At 39.9% G+C, this 24,118-nt stretch overlaps 1 protein-coding gene across 7 annotated transcripts in view; it reads right to left on the bottom strand.

Moving 5' to 3' along the window:
* FAM92A (family with sequence similarity 92 member A) overlaps nt 1–16,474 on the bottom strand; it is a 31,173-nt gene extending 14,699 nt beyond the window's left edge. For 3 of the 7 annotated variants that reach the window (XR_650867.4, XM_003902966.5, XM_009213323.4), the window contains exons 1-6: nt 16,314–16,474; nt 15,526–15,760; nt 12,953–13,021; nt 11,625–11,726; nt 7,984–7,989; nt 6,126–6,230 (exon numbers count right to left, since the gene is read on the bottom strand). Coding sequence is in view for 4 of the 7 variants with exons in the window: in XM_003902966.5 (XP_003903015.1) it covers nt 6,126–6,230; nt 7,984–7,989; nt 11,625–11,726; nt 12,953–13,021; nt 15,526–15,760; nt 16,314–16,339 (543 nt within the window). In the remaining 3 variants the exon portion in view is untranslated. Of the gene's footprint in view, nt 1–6,125; nt 6,231–7,983; nt 7,990–11,624; nt 11,727–12,952; nt 13,022–15,525; nt 15,761–15,878; nt 16,219–16,313 lie in introns of those variants that run through there. The other 4 variants (XR_650866.4, XR_001905718.3, XM_009213322.4 and 1 more) reach the window with 4 other exon arrangements.
* Nucleotides 16,475–24,118: the final 7,644 nt, after the last annotated feature.

Below are 24,118 nucleotides of genomic sequence, written 5' to 3'. Positions count from 1 at the left end.
AACGATGTGTAATGATGCAGTGACAACTACAATTGCAAAAATAACCTAGACATTCACCAATGAGGACTGGTTAAATGAACTAGTATAACCATACTGCAGAATATCATAAAGATAACAAAAAATAATATGGATCTGTTTCTTGGCATAAATATATCCATAAGTTTTAAGAAGAGATGCTATATATACGGTGGTCCCATTAATGTATAACTGTCAGGGCTAAAAATAGTACCTTCCTCATAATGATGTTTTGAGGAATTAATGAGTTTATTCATGCAAAATGCTTAGAATGGTACCTGGCACACAGTCAGTGTTTAAGAAATGTTTGTTATTGTTATTACCATGTCTCTGTATATATGCATAGGAAAAATCTGGAAGGGTAAAACAAAAAATGGTGAATATTTTTGGGTGGTAAGACTAAATTTTTCTCTATAATTTTATGGATAAGTTTTACGATTTATATTTATAATAAAAATAAAGCTATAAAAAATTAATTATGATGTTTCTTGCTTATGTCAGCCACTTCACTACATACTGAGTTCCTATCCCCGTTTGTTACAGGAGTAACTCCTGGTTAAGTACCTTTTTTGTAATTGTGACATTCCCTTGACATTCATCATGTACTGATGACTTTTCCTAATACATGGAAACAAATGGGATTGTGATTTTTCTCTCATTTTGTACACTAAGTTCTGTAACAGCCTATTTCAGAGAGACACTCTGCAAAGTTCCTATGAAAAGTCTGTCAAAAATGTATTACTTTGCTGTTTAATTCCAATACCAAAATTCAAATGGACTTATCAATTAAACTCACCTCAAACACAGTAATGCACACACAGTTATGAGTAGTGCTCACTACTGCCAATCATTTCTGCTTCCAGAGTGGTTAAAGGAGCCACAAACTCTGCCCTTACCAGAAGCAGTAGCCTGGTAACAGGTAAGAATAGGAATGTTCTGTCTGTTTCTCCCCAAATTAAGAGTGGTACCAATAATCTGACTTTTCCAAGTATTCTTCTCACAGAAATGTTTATGAGACATGCTAAGATCAACATGGCAATATGTGAATATTGTTATTAGAAATAAGGGGGCCAGCCAGGCATGGTAGCTCACGCCTGTAATCCCAGCACCTGGGGAGGTCGAGGTGGGAGGATTGCTTGAGCCCAGGAGTTCGAGACCAGCCTGGGCAACATAGGGAGACACCAGCTCTTTAAAAAAAAAAAAAAAAAAAAAAAAAAGGAGCTGTAATGTAACCCTTTTGACTGATCTTTGAGGCAACCTTGTGAGATTTCTACATCCCTCTTTATCATAAAAGATCCCAAATGTGGCCTTACTTGGAAAGGAAGCAATTTGACAGTAATGAGGAATGATGTGCAGAATGGAGATTGAGAACCCTAACAGACTCTGGTATTGATAATCTGGTGCTCATGTTTCTGGGAGTTTGCTAGGGTTATGGGAGGTTGCATTTAAATTGTAAGTTGTTGCAGAAAACAAAATTTATATGTGGAAAATCCAATTTATCTCAATTTATTAAATTTATCTCAATTTAACGAATCTACTAAAAAACTATTAGAACTAATAATGAAGTTTGGCAAGGTTGTAAGACATAAGTCAGTATGCAAAAATCAACTGTCTTTCTATACATTTGTGACAAGCAATCTGAAAATGAAATTAGGAAAACAAACCCATTTACGATAGCAACAGGAAGTATAAAATAGGAAGAAGTTTAACAAAAGATATGCACAATTTATATTCTGAAAACTACAAATAGTGCTTAAAGAAATTAAAGAATATTAAAATAAATGGAAAAACATCCCATGTTCATGGACAGGAAGAATTACTCTTAAGATGTCAATACTCCTCAAATTAATCTACATATTTGATATAATCCTTATAAGAACCCGAAGTGACTTCTTTGTAGAAATTGACAAACTGATTCTAAGATTCATACAGGATTGCAATAGATCCAGAATAGCCATATCAATTTTAAAAAATCTGAAGAAAGTACGAAGACTCACATTACCTGATTTAAAAACATACCATAAAGCAATGTTAGGACAGTGTGGTACTGGCATAAGGATAGACACATAGATTAATGAAAAGGAATGGGAGCCCAGAAGTCAAACCACGTCAACTGATTTTCAACAAAGATGCCATGACCATTCAATTGAGGAAAGAATAGTCTCTTCAACAAATGGTGCTGCAACAACTAGACAGTCACATGCAAAATAATGATATTTAAGGTTTACAAAATTTAACCATATATAAAAATTAATTCAAATGGATCAAAGACATATAAGAGCTGCAACTATAAAACTGTTAGAGAACATAGGAATAAATATTCATGACCTTGGATTTGGCAGTGGATTCTTAGTTATAACATCAAAGCACAAGTAAGAGAGAGAAATTGGATTTCATCAAAATTAAAAACTTGTGCTTCAAAGACACTATCAAGAAAGTGATAAAGCAACCCACAGAATGGGAAAAACTTCAGATTATCTGATAAGGGACTTCTATCTAGAATATATAAAAATCTCTCACAACTCAGAAATAAGACAATCCAGTTAAAATAAGGGTAAAGGAGCCGGGCATGGTGGCTCACGCCTGTAATCGCAGAGCTTTGGGAGGTGGAGGTGCACAGATCACCTGAGATCAGGAGTTCACGACCAGCCTGGCCAACATGGCAAAACCCCATCTCTACTAAAAATACAAAAATTAGCCAGGCGTGGTGGTGCATGCCTGTAATCCCAGCTACTTGGGAGGCTGAGGCAGCAGAATCACTTGAATCTGGGAGGTGGCGGTTGCAGTGACCTGAGATCGCGCCACTGCACTCCAGCCTGGGCAACAGAGTGAGAATCCGTCTCAAAAAAAAAAAAAAAAAAAAAAAAAAAAAAGGAGAAAAAAAGGGTAAAGGATTTCAATAGCCATTTGTTCAAGGCAGATATACACAGATGGCCAAAAAGCATCATCAGGCAAGGCACAGTGACTCACGCCTGTAAATGCCAGCACTTTGGGAGGCTGAAGTGGGAGGATCACTTGAGACCAGGAGTTCAAAACCAGCCTGGGCAACATAGTGAGACCTTGTCTCTATTTTAAAAAAAGAAAAAAAAAGCATCATCATGGAATGCAAGTCAAAACTATAATGAGATGACTATTACAATGAAACTACTACTTCAAACCCACTAGGAGGGCTGATGAATAGCAAGTACTGAGGATGCAGAGAAGTTGTAACCCTCATATACTGCTGGTGGGCAAACACAATGGTGCGTTCACTTTAGAAAATAGTCTGGCACTTCCTCAAATGCTTAAGCATCAAGTTACCAATAATTCAGCAATTCCACTCCTGGGTATATATCCAAAAGAAATGAAAATGTATGTTTACATAAAGACTTGTACGTAAACGTTTATATTAGTATTCACAATAGCCAAAAGGTGGAAACAACTGAAATGTCCTTGAAATGAGTAAACAAAATGTGGTATATCCATACAATGGAATATCAGTTGGTCAAAAAAAGGAATGAAGTACTGATATATCCTACAACATGGATATGCCTTGAAAGCAGGCTAAGTGAAAGAAGCCAGTCACAGAAGTCAATGTATTTGATGATTCCATTCTATGAAATGTGCAGAATAGCTCGATCCATAGAGATGAAGATTAGTGGTGGTTGCTCAGGGTTAGGAAGCAGACGGGGGCAAAAGCTAAACTGTACAAGGTTGAAGTGATGACAATGTTCTAACATGGAGTGGAGAGACATACATACATACATACTATCCTATCTATCTATCTATCTATCTATCTATCTATCTATCTATCTATCTATCTATAGATATATATATATATCTGTGTATACACTCAAAACCAGAGTTGCACAGTGAATTATAGCTCAGTGTTTTTAAAGTGTAGGTTTCTTCCTGTCTTTTTAAAATTTTCTTCTGTGACCAAGAGACTTCCTGAAATCAAGAGACTTCCCTCTTTTGGGGGCATAATAGAGAAAAGCTTAGAAGCTCTTTTCTTCTCTGTGCACCCTCCACCGTACAGCACCTTACTACCATCTCCTGTTGCTTCAGGAAATCCCAGGTAGCAGGAATTGTAGCTGGGAATGCTGCACTTTCTCTGTGGGGTTTGGTACTCTGTAATGCTCCGGGAATTAAAACCAGCATCCAGGCAGAACAGAGAAGTGAGCCCAAAGATCAGAGTAGAGACAAATTTCCATGTGTAAATGAAAAATGTGCAGGTCTGAGGAACAGTGATGGAGCAAGGAATCAGTTTCCCATCACTAAAGAAGCCTTTACCCAACAGTGGAATCAGGCATAGCTCACAAGTCTCCATTCCCATTTTTCAGGTTAAGGTTAATTAATTATCTTAATAATTCTCCTTCCTCCCTCAGTTTAAGAGGGGATGTCAGCAATTATAAAACTTTATACCCTGACCATACTCTCCTAGCTTGGTAAAGGAATTTGTCTCGGGACAGCCCCCTGAGATGCTCTTCTGTGGGTAGCAATCTACTATTACACAGAAGAGTACAGAGCCTGTGACTAAATTGAGAAGCTCAGAAATCCTTTGAAACTATGACAGGAAATTAAAGAAAATAAAAGATGTAAATGAATACTGTTTCATGGATTTCAGAGATAAATAATATAATTAAGTGGCAGATAATGCTTATTTTATTGAAAGAATATAGCTTATGAAGGAAGATTTGTCAATAGTAGCAAAACAAATATTTAAAGCTTGTTACAGGAAAATCTTCAGTGAGCCAAAAAGAGCCTTAGATGAGTTTTAAAGTCTGTAAGATGGTCATAAGAGGTCCTTCAAGTGTTTCCACGATGGTTATCAAAAAGACCTGCTGAATTTCATGATCCCCAAGAAGTTTCAAATCTACAAATGTGTTAGAATAAGGCAATTCTTGTGATTTTGTTGACTAAGATACCATATCATAGTAGATGCAAATTTATGTGGTTGGCTACTATTACCCTGTTTACTTATTTGATAATATGTAGTTACTACAAAGTATTAGGCTATAAAAATTAATGACTGTATTATAACAGAAATCACACATTAAAAAATTGGTTTATAGCTCCTATTTCTGGCTACTGTACTTTGGGTAAAATATTTATGTCTCTGCTTAATTTCTTTTTTTTTTTTGAGTCAGAGTCTCACTCTGTCACCCAGGCTGGAATGCAGTGGCATGCTCTTCTTAGCTCACTGCAACCTCCACCTCCTGGGTTCAAGCGATTCTCCTGCCTCAGCCTCCTGGGTAGCTGGGATTACAGGTGCATGCCATCATGCCTAATTTTTTTATTTTTAGTAGAGATGGAGTTTCGCCATGTTGGCCAGGCTGGTCTCAAACTCCTGACCTGAAGTGATCTGCCCGCCTTAGCTTCCCAAAGTGCTGGGATTACAGGTGTGAGCCACTGTGCCTGGCTGCTTAATTTTTTAATAACACCACCTCATCCTCATGGAGTTGCTGTGAAGACTGCAAGAATTTATGTCAAGTGCCTGTTGTAGTGCCTGGTATATAAAAACACAATAAATGTTAGTTCCCCTTGATTAAATAGTATTTGTTATAAAAAGCTGAATATCTGGCTACTGTTTGGAAATGTTGGTCTTTTATATACCACTGTTTCCATTTTTTTTTAAAAAACCCACGATATATTTTATTTATAATATTTTTTGCTTTTTCTGTTTTCTTTTTGTTGTTGTTGGGGGGTGGGGTGGGCAGGGTCTGGCTCTGTTGCCCAGGCTGGAACGCAGGGAGTGCAGTGGCGCAGTCATGGTTCACTGCTGCTTTAATCTCCCCAGGCTCAGTTGATCCTCCTGCCTCAGCCCCCTAAGAAGCTGGGTCTTACAAGCATGTGCCACCACACCTGGCTAGTTTTTTGTAGAGATGCGGTTTTTCCATGTTGCCCAGGCTCGTCCCAAACTCCTGGCCTCCATTGATCCACCTGCCTAGGCCTCCTAAAGTGCTAGGATTACAGGCATGAGCCACTGTGCCTGGCCCCTTATTTATCATATTTTCTTTATAAGGGGTATTTATGGGCTAAAAAATTTAGAGTAATTTAAATTTTTCATGAGTTTAAAGTAAAAAATAAGGTTAAAAACACATTTTGAACCCTAACAGTTACTTTATTACCTTTATATCCTTCATTTTCTGCCTTTCAAAGTTGTTAATAGTTTCCTCCAGATGACGACTTGTTCGGCTAGCATCCATTGCAGCTCTCTGTAATTCTGTTTCTGCCTACAAAAGTATTCCCCAACCAAAGATATAAAAAAATCAAATGAGAATTCATTCAGTTGAGCTTACTGGTAAATTCTACCATTGTGCAGTACTGGCTTTTTGGCATAACAGTGTAAATTGTTAATATTGTATTTTACCATATATAATAAAATGATCTATGTAAGCACATGCAGAATAAAAAACTTTATTTAGTGACATGATTCACGATCTAGAAAAAAAAAACCCCAAGGACAAAAACTACCCCCAAATCCTTCCCTTTCTGTCTACAAAATCATTTTTTTTTCCCAGACATCCTTGGATAACCTACTGTAAAACCATGTCCCATATTTTCTACTGCTTCCCTATTTCACTACCTGTGCCATTTATCAAAAATTATTTTTCTTTTGTCTCTCTCTCCCCGTTAGCCATTTCTCCCCTGAAAAGGACTTATGACTTAGTAAAGATTATTTCAATTCTCTCAATTACAGATTATCTCCTATTTTTTTTTTTTGAGATAGAGTTTTGCTCTTGTTGCCCAGGCTAGAGTGCAGTGGCGAAATCTCGGCTCACTGCAACCTCCGCCTCCTGGATTCAAGCAATTCTTCTTACTCAGCCTCCTGAGTAGCTAGGATTATAGGCGCATGCCACCATGCCCAGCTAATTTTGTGTATTTTTAGAAGAGATGGAGTTTCATCACGTTGAACTCCTGACCTCAGGTGATCCACCTGCCTCAGCCTCCCAAAGTGCAGGGATTACAAGTGTAAGCCACCGTGCCCAGCCTATTATCTCTTACTCTTTATGCTTATCTCATAGGACTATTGTATGGATTACATGAAATCATCTTTGGAAAGTACTAAGGAGAGTGGCACACAGTAGAGAGACCTACAGCTATGACAAGTTCTACCACTGAGAGTTTGATTTTTAAAATGTACAACATTGAGGTATTTTGGGTTAGCAGGTATATAACCAAGACTCTTTCTAGCTTGCTTGCTTCTACTTGTTCTCCAAATGCGTTAATATTCCTAACTCTATAATATCCTCATCAGGTGGAATATAATATACACTACAAAATATTTCAACATGGGATTTCTACTTATAGATTCTTCTTTACAAGACAACCATGTTACACTGCTTCTATTTAGTTAATGCTTATTACAAAAAAAAAAAATACACTAGTAACTAATGAATTAGATGGCAAGTCTAACACATTTGGACATGTACTCATAATATCTGATCTGTACTGTCCAATCAGTGTGGTGGCCACTAGCCATATGGGGCTATTTTCATTAAAACTAATTAAAATTAAATAAAAAATTAAAAACTAGCTCCAAAGTTACTCTAGTTGTATTTCAAGAACTCAATAGCCATATACAGCCAGTGGCTATAGTACTGTCAAGTGCAGAATATTTCTAATCTAATTGTGTATCTCTCTTTAAGCACCTCCTCTGCTAGAACAAAAGTTGCCCAAAAATATTTAAGATTTTTTCTTAAACAGTAACACAGAAATTTAAAAAGGCACAGCCCAATTTTCGGATTAAATTCTTCCTAATAAAGTTTTGTTTCTTGTGCTAATATTATATTTACTCAAAAGTCACATATATCATCATTTAATAATTAATCATAGAAAAAGTTTGCATTTGTTGTCAAAGTTCTGTGATAAGTAATACCGTGACATTTAGCTTTTGCTTTCTTTTTCAAGAAAATGTATAAATTGAAACAAGTAAAAGGGTTTACTATAAGGATCCATTTCTTGACACACCACTCTATTACCCACCTGTGACTGAAATTTTTCATAAAGGAAAAAATACATTTCAAAGAGAGTGTAACAATTCTTTCAATAAATTTATATACCCATAGAATTATATACACTTACAATTAGGTTATATATTAATTGTAACCATATATCAATTATGGTTACTTTTGTAATCAGGTTCATTCAACTACACATTTTCAAGATACTAAGTACTTAAAATTATATTCATTTATACCTCTCTTTATTTGTATATACATTTACCATATGGCTGCAGAGTTTTTAAAAATCATACAAACTTTCAACTTATTCATAACCAGGAATCAAAAACAATTCTCTATATTTCTGTGTTTGAGATTCTTTAAACTACAACTTCATTACAGGAAATTCAAAGATAAAATAGAGCTCCTCTGAAGACTTACTACTATGAAAAAAAATTTACTATGAGTAAAACAGTTACTTGATACACGTTATCCTTGTGCTAGTGAGAATATTCAAGCAGACTAATTCCTAATACTGTTTATTACACCTGACTGATGCAGCTCTTTACTTGTGACTACTTCCTTTTGACTCATGTCTTTACCCTCCTCATTTATTGATATTTTCATTTTAAAATTTAGAAGGCTAAGTAGAGTTGGCTAAATCAGGAAAGCATGGGGAAACAGAAGCCATAGCTGGGATATGTGTAGCTTCACCTTCTATCACCCTCCAGCAACTACTATTTATTTCTGAAAGTCTCAAATCCCTTTACTTGAGCATAGCAACTCACCCAAAGTAACACATCCATTTTTAGCAAAGAGAATATAGATTTCTAATATTTCTTCACTGAAAATTCTTCAAAATTCTATAATATACCAACTTGAATAGGAAATGCTTTGGATTAAAATACTAAGACACAACTCCATGAATAAAGATACTGGTATATTAAATGGAATTAGTTAACAGTTTAAAATGATTTTTAAAAGGGTAAGCCAGATTGGTATTTGTCACACTGCATTACAGGAAGCTTGTTTAGAAGCCACCCGGAGTCCTACTTTGGGGGTGAGCAGGCAGAGCCCTGGAATTCTTCTTTTCCCTATCCTCTCTATCAGAGTGACTCTATCTTTTCTTACATACCAAACTTAAACATACTTCTACACAGATGAAATTTAAGAGTTTATCCTGGGAAATATTCCATGATACTATGATTGAATATTTGTATATTTATACTGACTACATTTGTATGTAGATTGTCCTTCATGTTTTGGTTTCAGGTTGTCAAAATACACAAGTTGCAGATCTTACCCAGTGAGCACATTGATTCACCTGTGGCAATAACCTCTTAGGTTGTATTTATTTCCCCACCATGTGAACCCACAGACCTGCTTCATCTGTGCTCTAAGATTATCTCCCTTCCCCAGCAGTTTACGGCACAGCATCCAAGTCAGAAAAATGTTTGTCTTAGGAATAGATTCGTTTCTGTGTTTAGTGTAGACACCAGTACTCCTGATTCAATCTTGCCAACTACTCAGGATTCCAGATGTCTTCATATATCACCACCTCCCCCACTCCAGGCCACAAAGAACAAAACAAAACAAAAAATTTTGATCCCTAGCTTAATTCTTAAACCCTGATGAATCCCCCTGCCCCACCCCACAGCCTCTGCCTTGATCTCTAGTTATCAGTCATAAATTTTCCAGCATTCTCTGGTTTGTCTGACTTGCTTAAAAAACAGATTCTATCATCTCCATTTGCAGATCTTATGCCACTATGACCATCTAGATGTTTCTGTCCCAGTCTCCAGTAGGCACTCCACTCCCAGCCCTATGGCTGCCCATTTTTGTTTAGTACAAAGTTGGGCTTCTGTACCTTTGGTCCAAAGGAAGAAGGACCAAGCAATTGGTGCAGCCCCAAATCGCTGCTCAAGGGACTCCCCTCAGGAATGGAGGTGTTCTGGAACCTCAAATGCTCTCAAAGAGCCACTCCTCATGTGGTTTCTGGCTGAGCTGGGCAGTAACAACCTTAAGGAAGTAGGAAGGAGACACATAGAAGAAGGAATGGAAAAAAGAGGCAGTAGGGATGTTAGTGCTTTCTTTTTCTTTCTTTTTTTTTTTGAGACAGAGTCTCGCTTTGTTTTCCAGGCTGCAGTGCAGTGGTGTGATCTCAGCTCACCACAACCTCCATCTCCCAGTTCAAGCAATTCTCTTGCCTCAGCCTCCCAAGTAGCTGGGACTACAGGCACGTGCTACCATGCCTGGCTAATTTTTGTATTTTCAGTAGAGACGGGGTTTCACTATGTTGGCCAGGATGGTCTCGAACTCCTGACCTCATGATCTGCCCGCCTTGGCCTCCCAAAGTGCTGGGATTACATGCGTAAGCCAATGCGCCCGGCCAGATGTTAGTGCTTTCTACACAGTCCTACCTATCTTAGTTGCTGGCAGTTAGGCACTATTTTGTACGCTTTTGTTTAGTAATGAACAAGGCACATTGTAGTTTAAGAAATAGTCATGTTTAACAGAAGAACCTTATTACAGTAGACAGTCGTATTTAGGTTTGTGTCCAACCTGGATCTTAATTATACTCTTAAGTCTCCCTCCTGAGGTTAACTGGCTGGAAGTCATGATTTCACATAGTTGTTTTATTTATTTCTTTTTTTGAGATGAGTCTGGCTCTGTCGCCCAGGCTGGAGTGCAGTGGCGCAATCTCGGCTCACTGCAAGCTCCGCCTCCTGGGTTCACGCCATTCTCCTGCCTCAGCCTCCCGAGTAGTTATGACTACAGGCGCCCGCCACCTAGCCCGGCTAATTTTTTGTATTTTTAGCAGAGACGGGGTTTCACTGTGTTAGCCAGGATGGTCTCGATCTCCTGACCTTGTGATCCGCCTGCCTCGGCCTCCCAAAGTGCTGGGATTACAGGGGTAAGCCACCACGCCTGGCCCACATAATTGTTTTATTTCTAAAAGATGAAGGAAATTAAATGGGAAAATTTTCTTTCCTTTTCTCAAAACAGGGCATAGAGGACACTGATATATTAGGATTAATGATAGATCTTTAAGTTAATTGTAGAATTAATATTTAGTCATCACCATGTGAAAATAAAATTCAGAAATCTGAATTTACTCTTTATACAAACATCTGAATTTTTTGTTTGTTCGTTTGCAAAGTCTACTGTGTAAAACAATATAAGGGGATTTGAATTAGGTGGTGTAACCTCTTTAAAATTAGCCAATTTCTTTTTTTTTTTTTTTTGAGACGGAGTCTCGCTGTGCTCCCAGGCTGGAGTGCAGTGGCCTGATCTCGGCTCACTGCAAGCTCCGCCTCCCGGGTTCACGCCATTCTCCCGCCTCAGCCTCCCAAGTAGCTGAGACTACAGGCGCCCGCCACCACGCCCGGCTAGTTTTTTGTATTTTCAGTAGAGACGGGGTTTCACCATGTTAGCCAGGATGGTCTCGATCTCCTGACCTCGTGATCCACCCGCCTCGGCCTCCCAAAGTGCTGGGATTACAGGCTTGAGCCACCGCGCCCGGCAGCCAATTTCTATACTGAGAATTCCTAAATGCATTTCTTTTCAATCTTTATATTCAAATTCTCTACTCATTTAAAAGTAAAAATGCACAATTTCTATATACATTTACTTTTGTACTCCATACCTTAAACATTTTTTTAAAGACCCAAATTCAAAGGATACAATAACATGTCGATCAGATGGGTTTCGCTGACGTGTTCTTTCTAACTGAGTTAATTGCTTAGCTTCTCGATTCCTTGCTGTGAATGTTGCCTTGAGGTCATCCTGCAAATTGACATTTTTTTGTTAGTAAAAACGTCTGACTTAAGAAAATTCACACACTCTGTTTTAAGAATGGAAGAATACTTCTTGTGTGATCCTGGTACCATTACCACAGGAATTACAAGTATTACATAATTAGTGTCTATGTATATGAGAATGTGTTTAATATTCTCTCAAAATAATGACACAATTTCAGTGCAAAACTATTAACCATAATAGATATACGTATATAAATGTGTAATTTTGATGATGGTAGTGGTTACATGGGTATAAACATTTGTCAAAACTCAATGATCACTTAAAATGGAAGAATTTTATTGCACATAAATCAGGGGCTCCCAACTCCCAGGTGTATTAGGAACTGGGCCAGCACAGCAGGTGAGCGGTGGGCGAGCTAGTATTAAGGCCTGAGCTCTGCCTCTTGTTAGATCAGAGGCAGCATTAGATGCTCATAGGAGTGCAAACCCTATTGTGAACTAAAGAAAAATTGTCTTCCACAAAACCGGTCCCTGGTGCCAAAAAGGTTGGGGACTGCTGATGTAAATTACACTTCAATAAAGTTAGTTTTAAAAATAGAACTCTCTCACACATTTTAAAAGTCTAAATGCTATCACCTGCTTTAAACAAAAACTTATATTCATATAGTAAAGCAATTTCTGTCCATATATTTTTCATGATTATAATTATTTTAAAGTTTCCATAATAATGTCTATGTTGTCTATGTTGCTACAGTATACTTAATAAGCTCACTAAAAATATTTCATTATTCTTAAAGAGCTAAGGGATCTTTCAGAGTAAAAAGAATGACTATATATTAGTTTGTATTTCTTTCTTTTTTTTTTTTTTTTTGAGACAGTCTCGCACTGTCGCCAGGCAGTGCTAAGATAGTGCAGTGGCACTATCTTAGCTCACTGCAACCTCTGCCTCCCGGGTTCAAGCGATTTTCTTGCCTCAGCCTCCTGAGTAGCCAGGATTACAGGTGCACGTCACCATGCCCAGCTAATTTTTTGGTATTTTTAGTAGAGACAGGGTTCCACTATGTTGGCCAGGATGGTCTCAAACTCCTGACCTCATGATCCGCCCTCCTCGGCCTCCCCAAGTGCTGAGATTACAGGTGTGAGTCACCACTCCTGGCCACTACTTTGTATTTCTTATTAAAAAAAACAATTGGAAACCTCATACTCTTTGCCAGAGTAACTCATAGTAAGTGAGAAAATGGATTTACTTACCCGCTTCATTTTCACAATGGTCCCATAAGCTTTCAAGGGTTCAACCACTTTGGCTTCAAGTCTTTCAACCTATTGAAAATAAATTATTAAAATTTTAAATTAGAATGTTTAACCTTTTAGCCTATAAATAAAAGGCTAATCACTAGAAATTAATAAGACTCAGAATCTAAACTCAAACACATTAAAAACTGTTAAGCTGCATAGTAATAGTAAAAGTAGAAAAGCATCTGATAAGCAAAATGACAAGAAAATGTCTCAGGTCTCCCAGGAGCTCATCCTGGCCACATCATCATCTTAGGATTACTTTGTTACCTTAAAGTAGTAGTTTAAGTGTGTTAAGACAGCTCAAATTTTAATACAGCTAACATTTTCAGTGTGTTCAGCACAGTACTGGATACTTTAGGTATATTATCTCTGAACTATAATAGCTCAACTTTTCAGAAAAGAAAATCCAAGCTGAAAGACAGAGCATCTTGGAAACATTTAAAGCAATATAACCTTCAAAAGCAAAAAAGCTTAGAGATCACTGTATTTGCTGCATTTTTTTTTTCTGAGAAGCCATTTGTGAATTATCAAAGCCTACAGAACAAGACAAATGGTCTGAGTTGCTGAGCTGTCAAACTGTATGTCTCATCTCTGTTTCATTTAGAATTAAATAGTGTTTCTTAAACGTTATAGTTATGTTTTTAAATCACATTTTGAGTAATTACTTCTTTTACAAGTAGCACTAGTGGAAGGCACTGAAGAGACAGATTTTTTTTTTAAGGTAAGTATTTAAATACAGCATAAGAAAAATAACTCTTGGACATTAAAATTTTTTCTCTCAAGATAGGTGACATGTATTCAATTGCTTAAAATGAACATGTAATATTTTAATCGCAGGAAAAGGGCTTTTTAATGATACATATTTATATAATTGACAAATACACTTAATTTCATATTGATTTTTCTTTAGTTTCTGTAAACAAAATGTATATGACTGTTTCATTTTAAAATGTTAGGAAAATAAAAATCAACTTCCCATTAAGTATTCAAGTATTAGAAATCCTAAAATCATGGATATTCAGGACAGTTTGGTTTACACCATTTCTTATAATCCATACTGATTATTCAGCTTAAGGATTATCTAAGTCTTATTTCTGTTCTCCTTTTTGTTGCCTACCTTTTTGTCATTGTTCATTAGGACCTCCACCATTTGGTAAGCAAGGGAAATAAAAGGAGAACAAATGCAAATCAATTCACTTTGCTATTTGATAAATAGCATAAAGGTTTTCTACAAAGGGGCATTGAAATTATTGGCTAAAATAAGATTTTAGGATTACCTGTGAATATAAATTATCTTTGAAACATTAAGTTCCCAGTTAGATGTAACTGAGAGTTACTTGTTTATAACAGAAGAAGTTTCATGACAAGAACTCAACATTTTTCTAAAAGTACCTCCAAACATTACTCTTCAAATTTGTATAGATAGCAATGATGAGTTAAATTTTTTTTTTATACTCATTCTATTTTTTGAAAATTGAAATTTCCATTTTAGGTTCTGATGAGAAAAGTACAAAAAAGCAACGCATTTCTAAATGGGCAACTTCTGATAAGTTCACCTATGTTGTGAAACTGAAAATAAATACAAGTAAAAGTGCTCATTAAGTATTTAAAGGAAAAAAATGGGCTTTTAGAAAGAAAACAATCACAAGGATACCTCTCCTGCTACCCAGAGCAAAAAGTCCACACGGTGTCTCAGTATTGGTTTGCTTTCATGATACAATTCATAGCATTTTGTTGTTGTTGTTGTTAGTAAACCATTGGTCGATTTTCCAGTTGGATGCAGCAATGATCTCTTGCCCATTTATTAATAATTTATCCATCCACATTACCATTCCCAACATTTCCATCTCTAGTCATTCTTTAATATGTACTTACGTGCCACACAAGACATTAAGTTATGCTTATTTTCTTCCCCCTGCGTACTATTCCCACTACCCCCAGTAAACAGCCACTCCTTGGCCAAAAGTTGGCAAATAAAGTGGGGAAATTCAAGACTTCAAGATTCCCTAAAATTTAGCTTGAAAACGGTAAAATAAAACACAGAAAGCTTCTCTTTTTTTTTTTTTTTTTTTGAGACAGAGTCTTGCTCTGTCGCCCAGGCTGGAGTGCAGTGGCCTGATCTCGGCTCACTGCGAGCTCTGCCTCCCGGGTTCACGCCATTCTCCTGCTTCAGCCTCCCAAGTAGCTGGGACTACAGGAGCCCCGCAACCTCGCCCGGCTAATTTTTTTGTAGTTTTAGTAGAGACAGGGTTTCATCGTGTTAGCCAGGATGGTCTCGATCTTCTGACCTCGTGATCTGCCCGCCTCGGCCTCCCAAAGTGCTGGGATTACAGGCGTGAGCCACCGCGCCCGGCCGAAAGCTTCTCTTTAATAGATTCACACAGTGTTATAGACATGAAAATGTAGGTTTTATCAAGTTTGTATCCACCTCTGCAGTTAGGTAGATTACAAGTGAAAGTTCCCACGGTTCCTTCATCCACTACTTCATGGCTCATTCATAACAATGACACTGTGATCTCACGCCATACCTCTGCTTGTCGATAATCCTGAAGTTTGGCAAACTCATCAGCAAAGTTCATCAGGCCCAGCTTTAAATGTGGGGTCTCTGTAGCAGCATACGCGTTGATTTCATTCACCAGGAGGTCGGCTTTGTCTCTCAGCCTGGCAGTTTTCCGCACATAGGCAGCGAAGATTTGGCACAGTTCTCCAAAATGCTTCTCCACATTTGAGACAGCTGTTTGCAGTTGTTTCGTTTGAGCGTTCCTAGAGAAAAAGGTGACACAAAAGGCAAAACACTCTGGTTAGAGATGAGAAGGCTTCACGTTAATGTAACATGCAAACATTCCCCGGGCATTCTGCAGCTTTGAAGGCACAAACCCACCAACGATCCACCGTCTCCCGGCGCGGACTGCTCTCCATGGGGTCCTGACCTCACTATCCGGACAGTGTAGGCACAGGAAGAGGCACAGGAAGAGGCCCAGGCCGGGTGGGCCTGGCCTTAACTGGGGAGGTGGCTGCTCCGCGCAGCGCGGCCTGGGAGCCCGGCTGCCTCCAAGGCTTCTGCACTGCCCGCGGCAGTGTGGGGACCCGAGACCCGGAGGCGTGGGTGGGTGGCAGCCGGCCGGGCCCCGGGCTCCCCTTCGCCGCCGGCGCTCGCTGCAGCCCAGGGAATTAGGCCCCAGGCCACAGCGGGGACCGTGCAGCCTGCCGCCCAGGGTCGGAATTCGGCGCAGAGGCCCCACGGACAGAGGCTCCACTTCCCTCACCCCAGCCCTCCAGTGTGGGCGGCCCTGGGCAGCTGGGCTCGGGCTGTTACCGGTTTTCCAGGGTGCGCCTCATCATGCTGCCTCGCGCACGGCAGGGGACCTTGCGGGGGTCCAAGGACGGGGACTCCAAGGCGCCTGGGCGCGCGCTGGGGCGCAAGCAGCCGCCGGGAGCCGGAGAGCCCGCCCCTCGCGCCGCCGCGCCAGCCCGGGCGTTTCTATGGAAACGGGGTGCGCGCCCCCGCGGTCAATGCCCGAGGCAGCCTGAGCGCGGCTGGGGCTCGGAGAGCGCAAAGCAGCGAGGGACCGAGAGGGGTGATGGCGCGCCCACCCCTGGGACCGAGAGGGGTGATGGCGCGCCCACCCCTGCAGAGCCGCCTGCGCGGTCGTCCCCCGCGTCCCTGCCGGCGAAGCCTGTGGGAAGCACCGCGGGGCTGCGGCTCCTCCATCCTCTCTAACAGCCGCGCTTACCAGACACCCAGCCTCCTCCGAGCAGGGGAGAAAAGACGCCGGTCCGCCGGGAACTAGGAGGGAGACGTGAAACCAGAGGCCCGGGGGCCCAGTCTCCGCCTGTGCGACTTGTAGTCTCGTACCAGACGCGTCCACTTCGCTGTTTAATCTGAAAACGTGGGCTCTTGAGAGCTGCCCTTGGAAGGAGCGGTGCTTACTGCCTCACCTTTAACTTTTCATTTATTCAGCAAATACGTATCAAGTTCCGACTTCGCGGAAGAGATTGTGTTAGACACTGGGAATAACAGAAACATAATTAAGAAGCAGGGGTCCCGGACCTGAAGGGCCTGAGCGTCGGATGAGGAGGCAACGCTTACACCGAACCTGTGCTGAGATAAATAAAGAACAGTTCTGGCTCTCAGGGTTGGCCTGGAGCAACAAAAATTCAAAAAGACTAAAACCCCAAACAAACAGGACGCTCTCCTTTGTCCTTTGAACGCCTCTGTCCTTTTGACCCTCCCGGCCTTCTCGTGTGCTGCTTTTCCCAGTAAACACTGCAAGGACTCCATTCAGACTTTATTTATTTATATATATATTTTGAGATGGAGTCTCGCTCTGTTGCCCAGACTGGAGTGTAGTGGCACAATCTTGGCTCACTGGAACCTCCACCTCCTGGGTTCAAGCGATTCTGCTGCCTCAGCCTCCCAAATAGCTGGGATTACAGGCGTGCACCACTATGCTGGCCTAATTTTTTGTATTTTTGGTAGATACGGGGTTGCGCCATGTTAGCCAGGCTGGTCTTGAACTCTTGGCTTCAAGTGATCTGCCCCCCTTCAGCCTCCCAAAGTGCTGGGATTACAGGCGTGAGCCTCAATTCAGACTTTATCTGCTTCGAGAAACCTCTCTGGGATCCTCCCACACTTCGCTTTTTCAGGCAACGTTAGGGCCTGGTCCTAACGCTTTGGGACGGGGCCCTAATACTGTCTGGAGGAGCGAAGTGCAAAGTGTTGGAATGCTAAAGCAGTACACTTTGTTGATTTTGTACTGTCTCCTATACTCTAGACTTTGAGCCCTTTGAGACAGAGGAAATGTGATTTTGGTCTCGTATTCCTCACTGCCGTGTGCTGCTGATTAAAAGTTTTTATTTTGGACAAATAGATGTCCGCCGTCCTTTGTTTTCAACTTCCCCTATTCGCTTGTGTTACAATGTGTACCTCTCTTTGCTCCTTGCCTTCACTCAGCATGTTATGGGTTGGATGCCTGGTGTGTTCCAGGTATTATGCTCGGCTTTGAGGTTGGCACAGTAACCTAAGATCAGAATAGTCTATGCTTTTAGAGAGCTCACAGTCATGTGGCAGGGATAGAACCTAATCAAACAAAGATGTGTAAAATTGCCACTGAGGTATGTGCTACTGTATCCACTTCTGCGGTGTAACAAATCACCACAAAACTTAGTGACTTTTTACGATTGTTTGGCTAGCTTGGGATTCTGAGTGGGCTGGGTGGTTCTTTTACCTTGGTTCTGCTCAGCAGGGCTCTTACTCACCTTTCTGGTCAGCTGGCGGGTGGATGATCTAGGGGGACTGACTCCTGTGTCATGGCATTGGCAGGTCGTCAGCAGGGGCCACATGTTTCTCATTGTCTAGCACGTCAGTCAAGCTTCTTTCCATGTTTTCAGAGTTCCAAAACAGTGGAGCACGACAAGTCAACTGCCCAAGTGCCTTTCAAGTCTCTGCCTGTGTTATGTTTGCTGATACCCTATTGGCAGATGCAAGCCACGTGGCCTAGACTGGCGGGATCAGAGTAAGAGGGAAGTGGAAATGCTATGGATGGTGTGGTTGCTAGAGGAATTGGTGGCTACTTTTCCAGGCTACTATTAGGGGAAACTACATGGCAGCAATTGAGCGTATAGTTAATATAGAGCTTTAGTTTGAACTTGTCAGGGAAGGACTTCATTGAGAAAGTGACATTTGAGCTGAGATCCAAATAGGAAGGAGTCAACTAGGTGAAGAGGGAATGAAAAACAGTCCCAAGAGAAGGACAGTATGGGCAGTTTGCCCGCTTGCCTCTCCCAGCCCCATCCCATCCCTACCCAGAATTTCATATCTCAGAAAATGGTACTATTGTCCAGCTGATTGTTAAGTCAAAAACCTAGGAGTTACCCTTTCTTTTCTCCAGCCACATGGGCAATTCCTATCTGTTCCATCTCCAAAATATATCCTGAATCATTCCTTCTTCATTTTTTTCTACATCCCCATAATCCAAGCTACGACCACCAGTCATCCTTACTGCAATCCTCCCTTACTAGTCTCCCCATGTCCACTGTTAAACATTGCAGTGTGAAATCAAACGTGTAAATCAGATGATGTCAACCCTCCAAAGCCTCTCAGTGTGCTTCAAATAAAAATTTAAATCCTATTCTGGCTGTTAAGGCTTTATCTCATTTCTGTTTACCCATCTACCTTCTCTCCTATAGACACATGTCATATATATGTATATATATATCTACACACGCACACATATATATGTGTGTATATATACACATACATATATATACACATGTATATACACATACATATATATACACATATATATATAAGCTTCTCTGTGTCTATCTATAGATAAACTTATCTCAGAGTTAGTTCTGTGTTTGTAATTCTCTCTGCCTGGAATGCTCCTTCTTCAAGTCTTCACATAGATGGCCGCTTCGTATAAAATGATGCTTAAAAAGCACCCATGAGTGGGGCTTTCTCTGATCATCAAATGATTCTATCACCCTGTTTTCTTTCCTTTGAAGCACATGTCACGTCCTGAACTTGACCTATTTATTTACATGCTATTTCTGTCTTCTCCCATCCATGTACTAACCAGGTTGGACCCCACTTAGCTTCCAAGGTCAGGCATGTTTAGGTATGGCCGTAGATCTATTTCTGTCTTCTGTGACTAGAATATATTCTCCATGAAACTAGCCATGTTGTTACCTGTTCACTTTATATTCCCAGTACCACCCCAGTGCTTGACTCATAGTAGAAATTCAATAATTAGTTGAGTTTATCAAAGAATAAATACATAAATGAGTGAAAACTCCATGACAGGGAACACAGTATGTGTGAGGACATGGAAGAAAGCTGATCAGGGTGGAGTGGAGGAGGTGGCATCATGTTCTGTCTGAGATTTAGTTGGAGGGGTAGTTGGGGACCAGGTCGTATAGGGCGTTTTGGCCATGCTAAGGAATTTAGAGATTGGTTCTTGTATTAGTCAAGGTTCTTTAGAGAAACAGAACCAATAGTCTGTGTTTGTAAATATAATATGATATAATATAATAATATATAATATATTGTATAATTTTATTATACAATAAAATTACATTGTGTAATATAATATACAATTATATAATATATATAATTACTCCATAATTACTTGAGTAATTATGGAGGCTGAGAAGTCCCCAAATCTGCAGTTCACAAGCTGGAGACCCAGGGGAGCCAATATGTCATGTCAGTTCAAGTCCAAAGGCTGGAGAACCAGAAGAGCTGATGGTTTATTTCCCATCTGAAAGCAAGCAGGGTGGAGACCCAAGGAGAACAGGTGACTGAGTCCTACAGGGAAGGCTAGAAAAGATGACAAGTAGCAGTCTGTCATCAAGCAGTCTGGTGGGAGCTGTTTCCTCCTACTGAGACTTTTTCCTATTCAGGCCTTCGATTGACTGGATGAGGCCTGCCAACATTAGGGAGGGCACTCTCCTTTATGCAAATGTTAGTGTCATCCATAAACACCCTCACAGACACATGCAGAATTATGTTTGGTGGAATGCCTGGGCACCTGTGGCTCAATCATAATCACACAGAAAATTAACCATCACAGTCATTGTCTGTGTATCAATGTGAAGCTATTGATGTGTTAAAGCAAGTTATTTATTGTGTAGCTTTTTTTTTTTTTTTGAGATGGAGTTTCGCTCTTGTTGCCCAGGTTGGATTGCAATGATGCACTCTCAGCTCACTGCAACATCCTTCTCCTGGGTTCAAGCAATTCTCCTGCCTCAGCCCCCTGAGTAGCTGGGATTACAGGCATGTGCCACCATCCCCGGCTAATTTTGTATTTTTAGTGGAGATGGGTTTCTCCATGTTGGTCAGGCTGGTGAGAAGCTCCTGACCTCAGGTGGGAGGTCTATTGTGTAACTCTTAAAGGTATTAGCAAATGCTTGGTAAATGGTGTCATAATTGTTGAACAGATGCATATTGAATTATCCCTCTTCAATCTGCACTCAATATATGGAAATGAAAGTGCTCAAGGAAACTTCCTCCTGAGATATGGGCTGTTGATCTTACTCTTCTGTCAGCAGATACCTAAAAAACATGCATTAACACAATTGTTCTCAAGTCTTTTTACTATTTGGAGGCATGCTCTTTCTTACAGGCTACACTTTTTCCAGGGACACATTATCTCATCAAAGAGGAGCTGGGGGCCTGGGAGGACAAGTGCCTTGGCCAGGGTTGTGAGATTAGATAGCAGAAGAGCTGGAACTGAATCTTTGTCTTCTTTCTTCAGTGTTTTTTCCAGAGTACCAGGATCTCTTTCTCTCTTAAAAGTGATTTATTTTTATTTTATTTTTTTTGCAAATCAAAGCCACAATGCAATACCACCTTACTCCTGCAAGAATGGCCATAATCAAAAAAATCGAAAAATAATAGATGTTGGCGTGGATGTGGTGAAGAGAGAACACTTTTACACTGCTGATGGGAATGTAAACTAGTACAACCACTGTGGAAAACAGTGTGGAGGTTCCTTAAAGAACTAGAGGTAGATCTACCACTTGATCCAGCAATCCCACTCCTGGTTATCTACCCAGAGGAAAAGAAGTCATTATACAAAAAAGATACTTGAACATGCATGTTTATAGCAGCACAATTCACAATTGCAAAAATATGGAACCAGCCCAAATGTCCATCAGTCAATGAGTGGATAAAGAAAATGTGTATATAGGCCGGGCGCGGTGGCTCACGCCTGTAATCCCAGCACTTTGGGAGGCCGAGGCGGGCGGATCACAGGGTCAGGAGATCGAGACCACAGTGAAACCCCGTCTCTACTAAAAATACAAAAAATTAGCCGGGCGCGGTGGTGGGCGCCTGTAGTCCCAGCTACTCGGGAGGCTGAGGCAGGAGAATGGCGTGCACCCGGGAGGCGGAGCTTGCAGTGAGCCGAGATCGCGCCACTGCACTCCAGCCTGGGCGACAGCGCGAGACTCCGTCTCAAAAAAAAAAAAAAAAGAAAATGTGTATATATACCATGGAATATGAGTGAATTATACTTAGCCATAGAAAGGAACAAAATAATGGGATTTGCAGCAACCTGGATGGAATTGGAGACCATTAAATTCTAAGTGAAGTAACTCAGCAATAGAAATCCAAACATCAGATGTTCTCACTCACATGTAGGAGCTAAGCTATGAGGTCACAAAAGCATAATAATGATACAATGGACTTTGGGGACTCGGGGGAAAAATTGGGAGGGGGAGGCGAGGAATAAAAGACTACACATTGGGCACAGTGTACATTGCTCAGATGATGGGTGCACCAGAATCTTAGAAATTACCACTAAAGAACTTATTCATGTAACCAAACACTGCCTGTTCCCCAAACACCTATTGAAATAGAAAATTAAATAAAATACAAAAAAGTGATTTTTTTTTTTTTTTTGCAAAGATTGTAAACACATTGAAACATTTGAATGTTATTCATGCATTAGAAGGAGAGTGTGTGTCATAGGATCCATCTATCACTGATTATAGCATTTCAAAATCTCTGGAAATTGTTGTTCCAGGTTAGAAGCATTATAAGGTCTGACTTTTCTGAACTACTATGTGATATTTATTTATTGTGAAAACAGCATAGTATTATTTTGTATAACATTGAATGAACTCCAATTTATTTAGCATGTTTTAAGGGGGGTCTAGTGGAGGCAGAGAGTTGCATTAGCTTTACTTACGTATTTATTCAGCATTACTTGCTGAGAACTTGCCATGTACTAGGTGCTGAATTTAACATTTCTGAACTCATTTCTCAGAGCAATGTGGAAGGAGACACTATAGAGGCAACTGGCTAATTTTGTTGAATTCTTTTTCCAGTCTTATTTCATCAGCAATTTAGAGATGATGATGTAGTTTAAACTAGATTATTTTTATTTAAAGTACATTGTTATTTTGCTAATTGGAGTTTCCTCCTTCCCTTCTCCAGTTCTGTTTTAGAAATAAGAAAGGTGTTAAGTGACCAATCATGGTATATTGTATTTATTTGTTAAAAGTAGATTTGTGCCTAACAATATAACTCCAGATGCAGCTGTTCCATGTTAAGTAGCTTAAACAAATTGTTTTAACGATGATATATATAAATCAAATTTTTTTTTTCCAACAAAAGATTGAGTGTGTATTTATTTACATGCTCTTAAAAGGTTCAGCATTTGAGGAATGTCGGGACTCCCTCTAGTGGTAAATTTAATACTTAAAGTTACTTGGTCAAGCACTGGAAGACAAAGGGAATAGAGTGAAATTGCCCTGGACTACTATCTCTTTTATGACCAGTTTTTAAGTAGAAATCACCTATTACTGGTTTTCTTCTTAGTATAATAGGGAGGAAGTACAATTAAGTAATTAAGCACAAGGGCTTTGATGGGCTCTGATGTCTCATATCTGGATTTAAAGTCTGGCTCCACCACTCTCTCAAGCATTAGCAAGAATTACTTGCAGGACATGTTAAAACACAGTTTTCAAGGCCCCAGCCCCAGAGTTTCTCTTTCAGAAGGTCTGAGGTGAGGATCAAGAATATGCCTTTATAACAAATTCTCAGTTGATACTGAACCTGCTGGTCCCTACCACACCTTGGGAACCACTGACCTAGACTCCTGGAGTGCCTCACATTCCTCAGGGGTTAGCTCTGGGCTTGTGAAGATTAAGCGGAGTATTAGATGTTAAGTGCTTAGTATGGTACCTGAAATAGTAAGTGGTCCACAAAGGTTAGCACCTACTAATACCACAGATTTGTCAGTCTTTCTCTAAGTTGGAGAATTCAAAAAGGGAGAACTTTGTAATAATATTGTTGTTGAGCTAATATTGTTAGCTAAGTTATATCAGCAGTCTTATCATTAAAGTCTTTGTGCCTAACACTACATAAGCACCGTTAATATACCTATTGCATCAGTCTAATTATTAATATATTCATCTTTTTGTGAATTGATTTGAAAAATTGATACAAAACAAAAGAAAAAACACACATGGGAGGGTATGTTAAGGAGACATAGGAGTCAATTAAAAGAGCTCTGGATGGCCAAAGCTCCAACAATTTGAACAAGAAAATAAAGTAGTAATGGATAGTAACCCAAAGTAAAAAATTTAATATTCTTGAGTCCATGCTGA

Source organism: Papio anubis, chromosome 8, assembly GCF_008728515.1.
Source record: "Papio anubis isolate 15944 chromosome 8, Panubis1.0, whole genome shotgun sequence".
Lineage (NCBI taxonomy): Eukaryota > Metazoa > Chordata > Mammalia > Primates > Cercopithecidae > Papio > Papio anubis.
The sequence above is the reverse complement of the archived record's forward strand: the minus strand, read 5'-3'. Positions and strand labels throughout refer to the sequence as shown.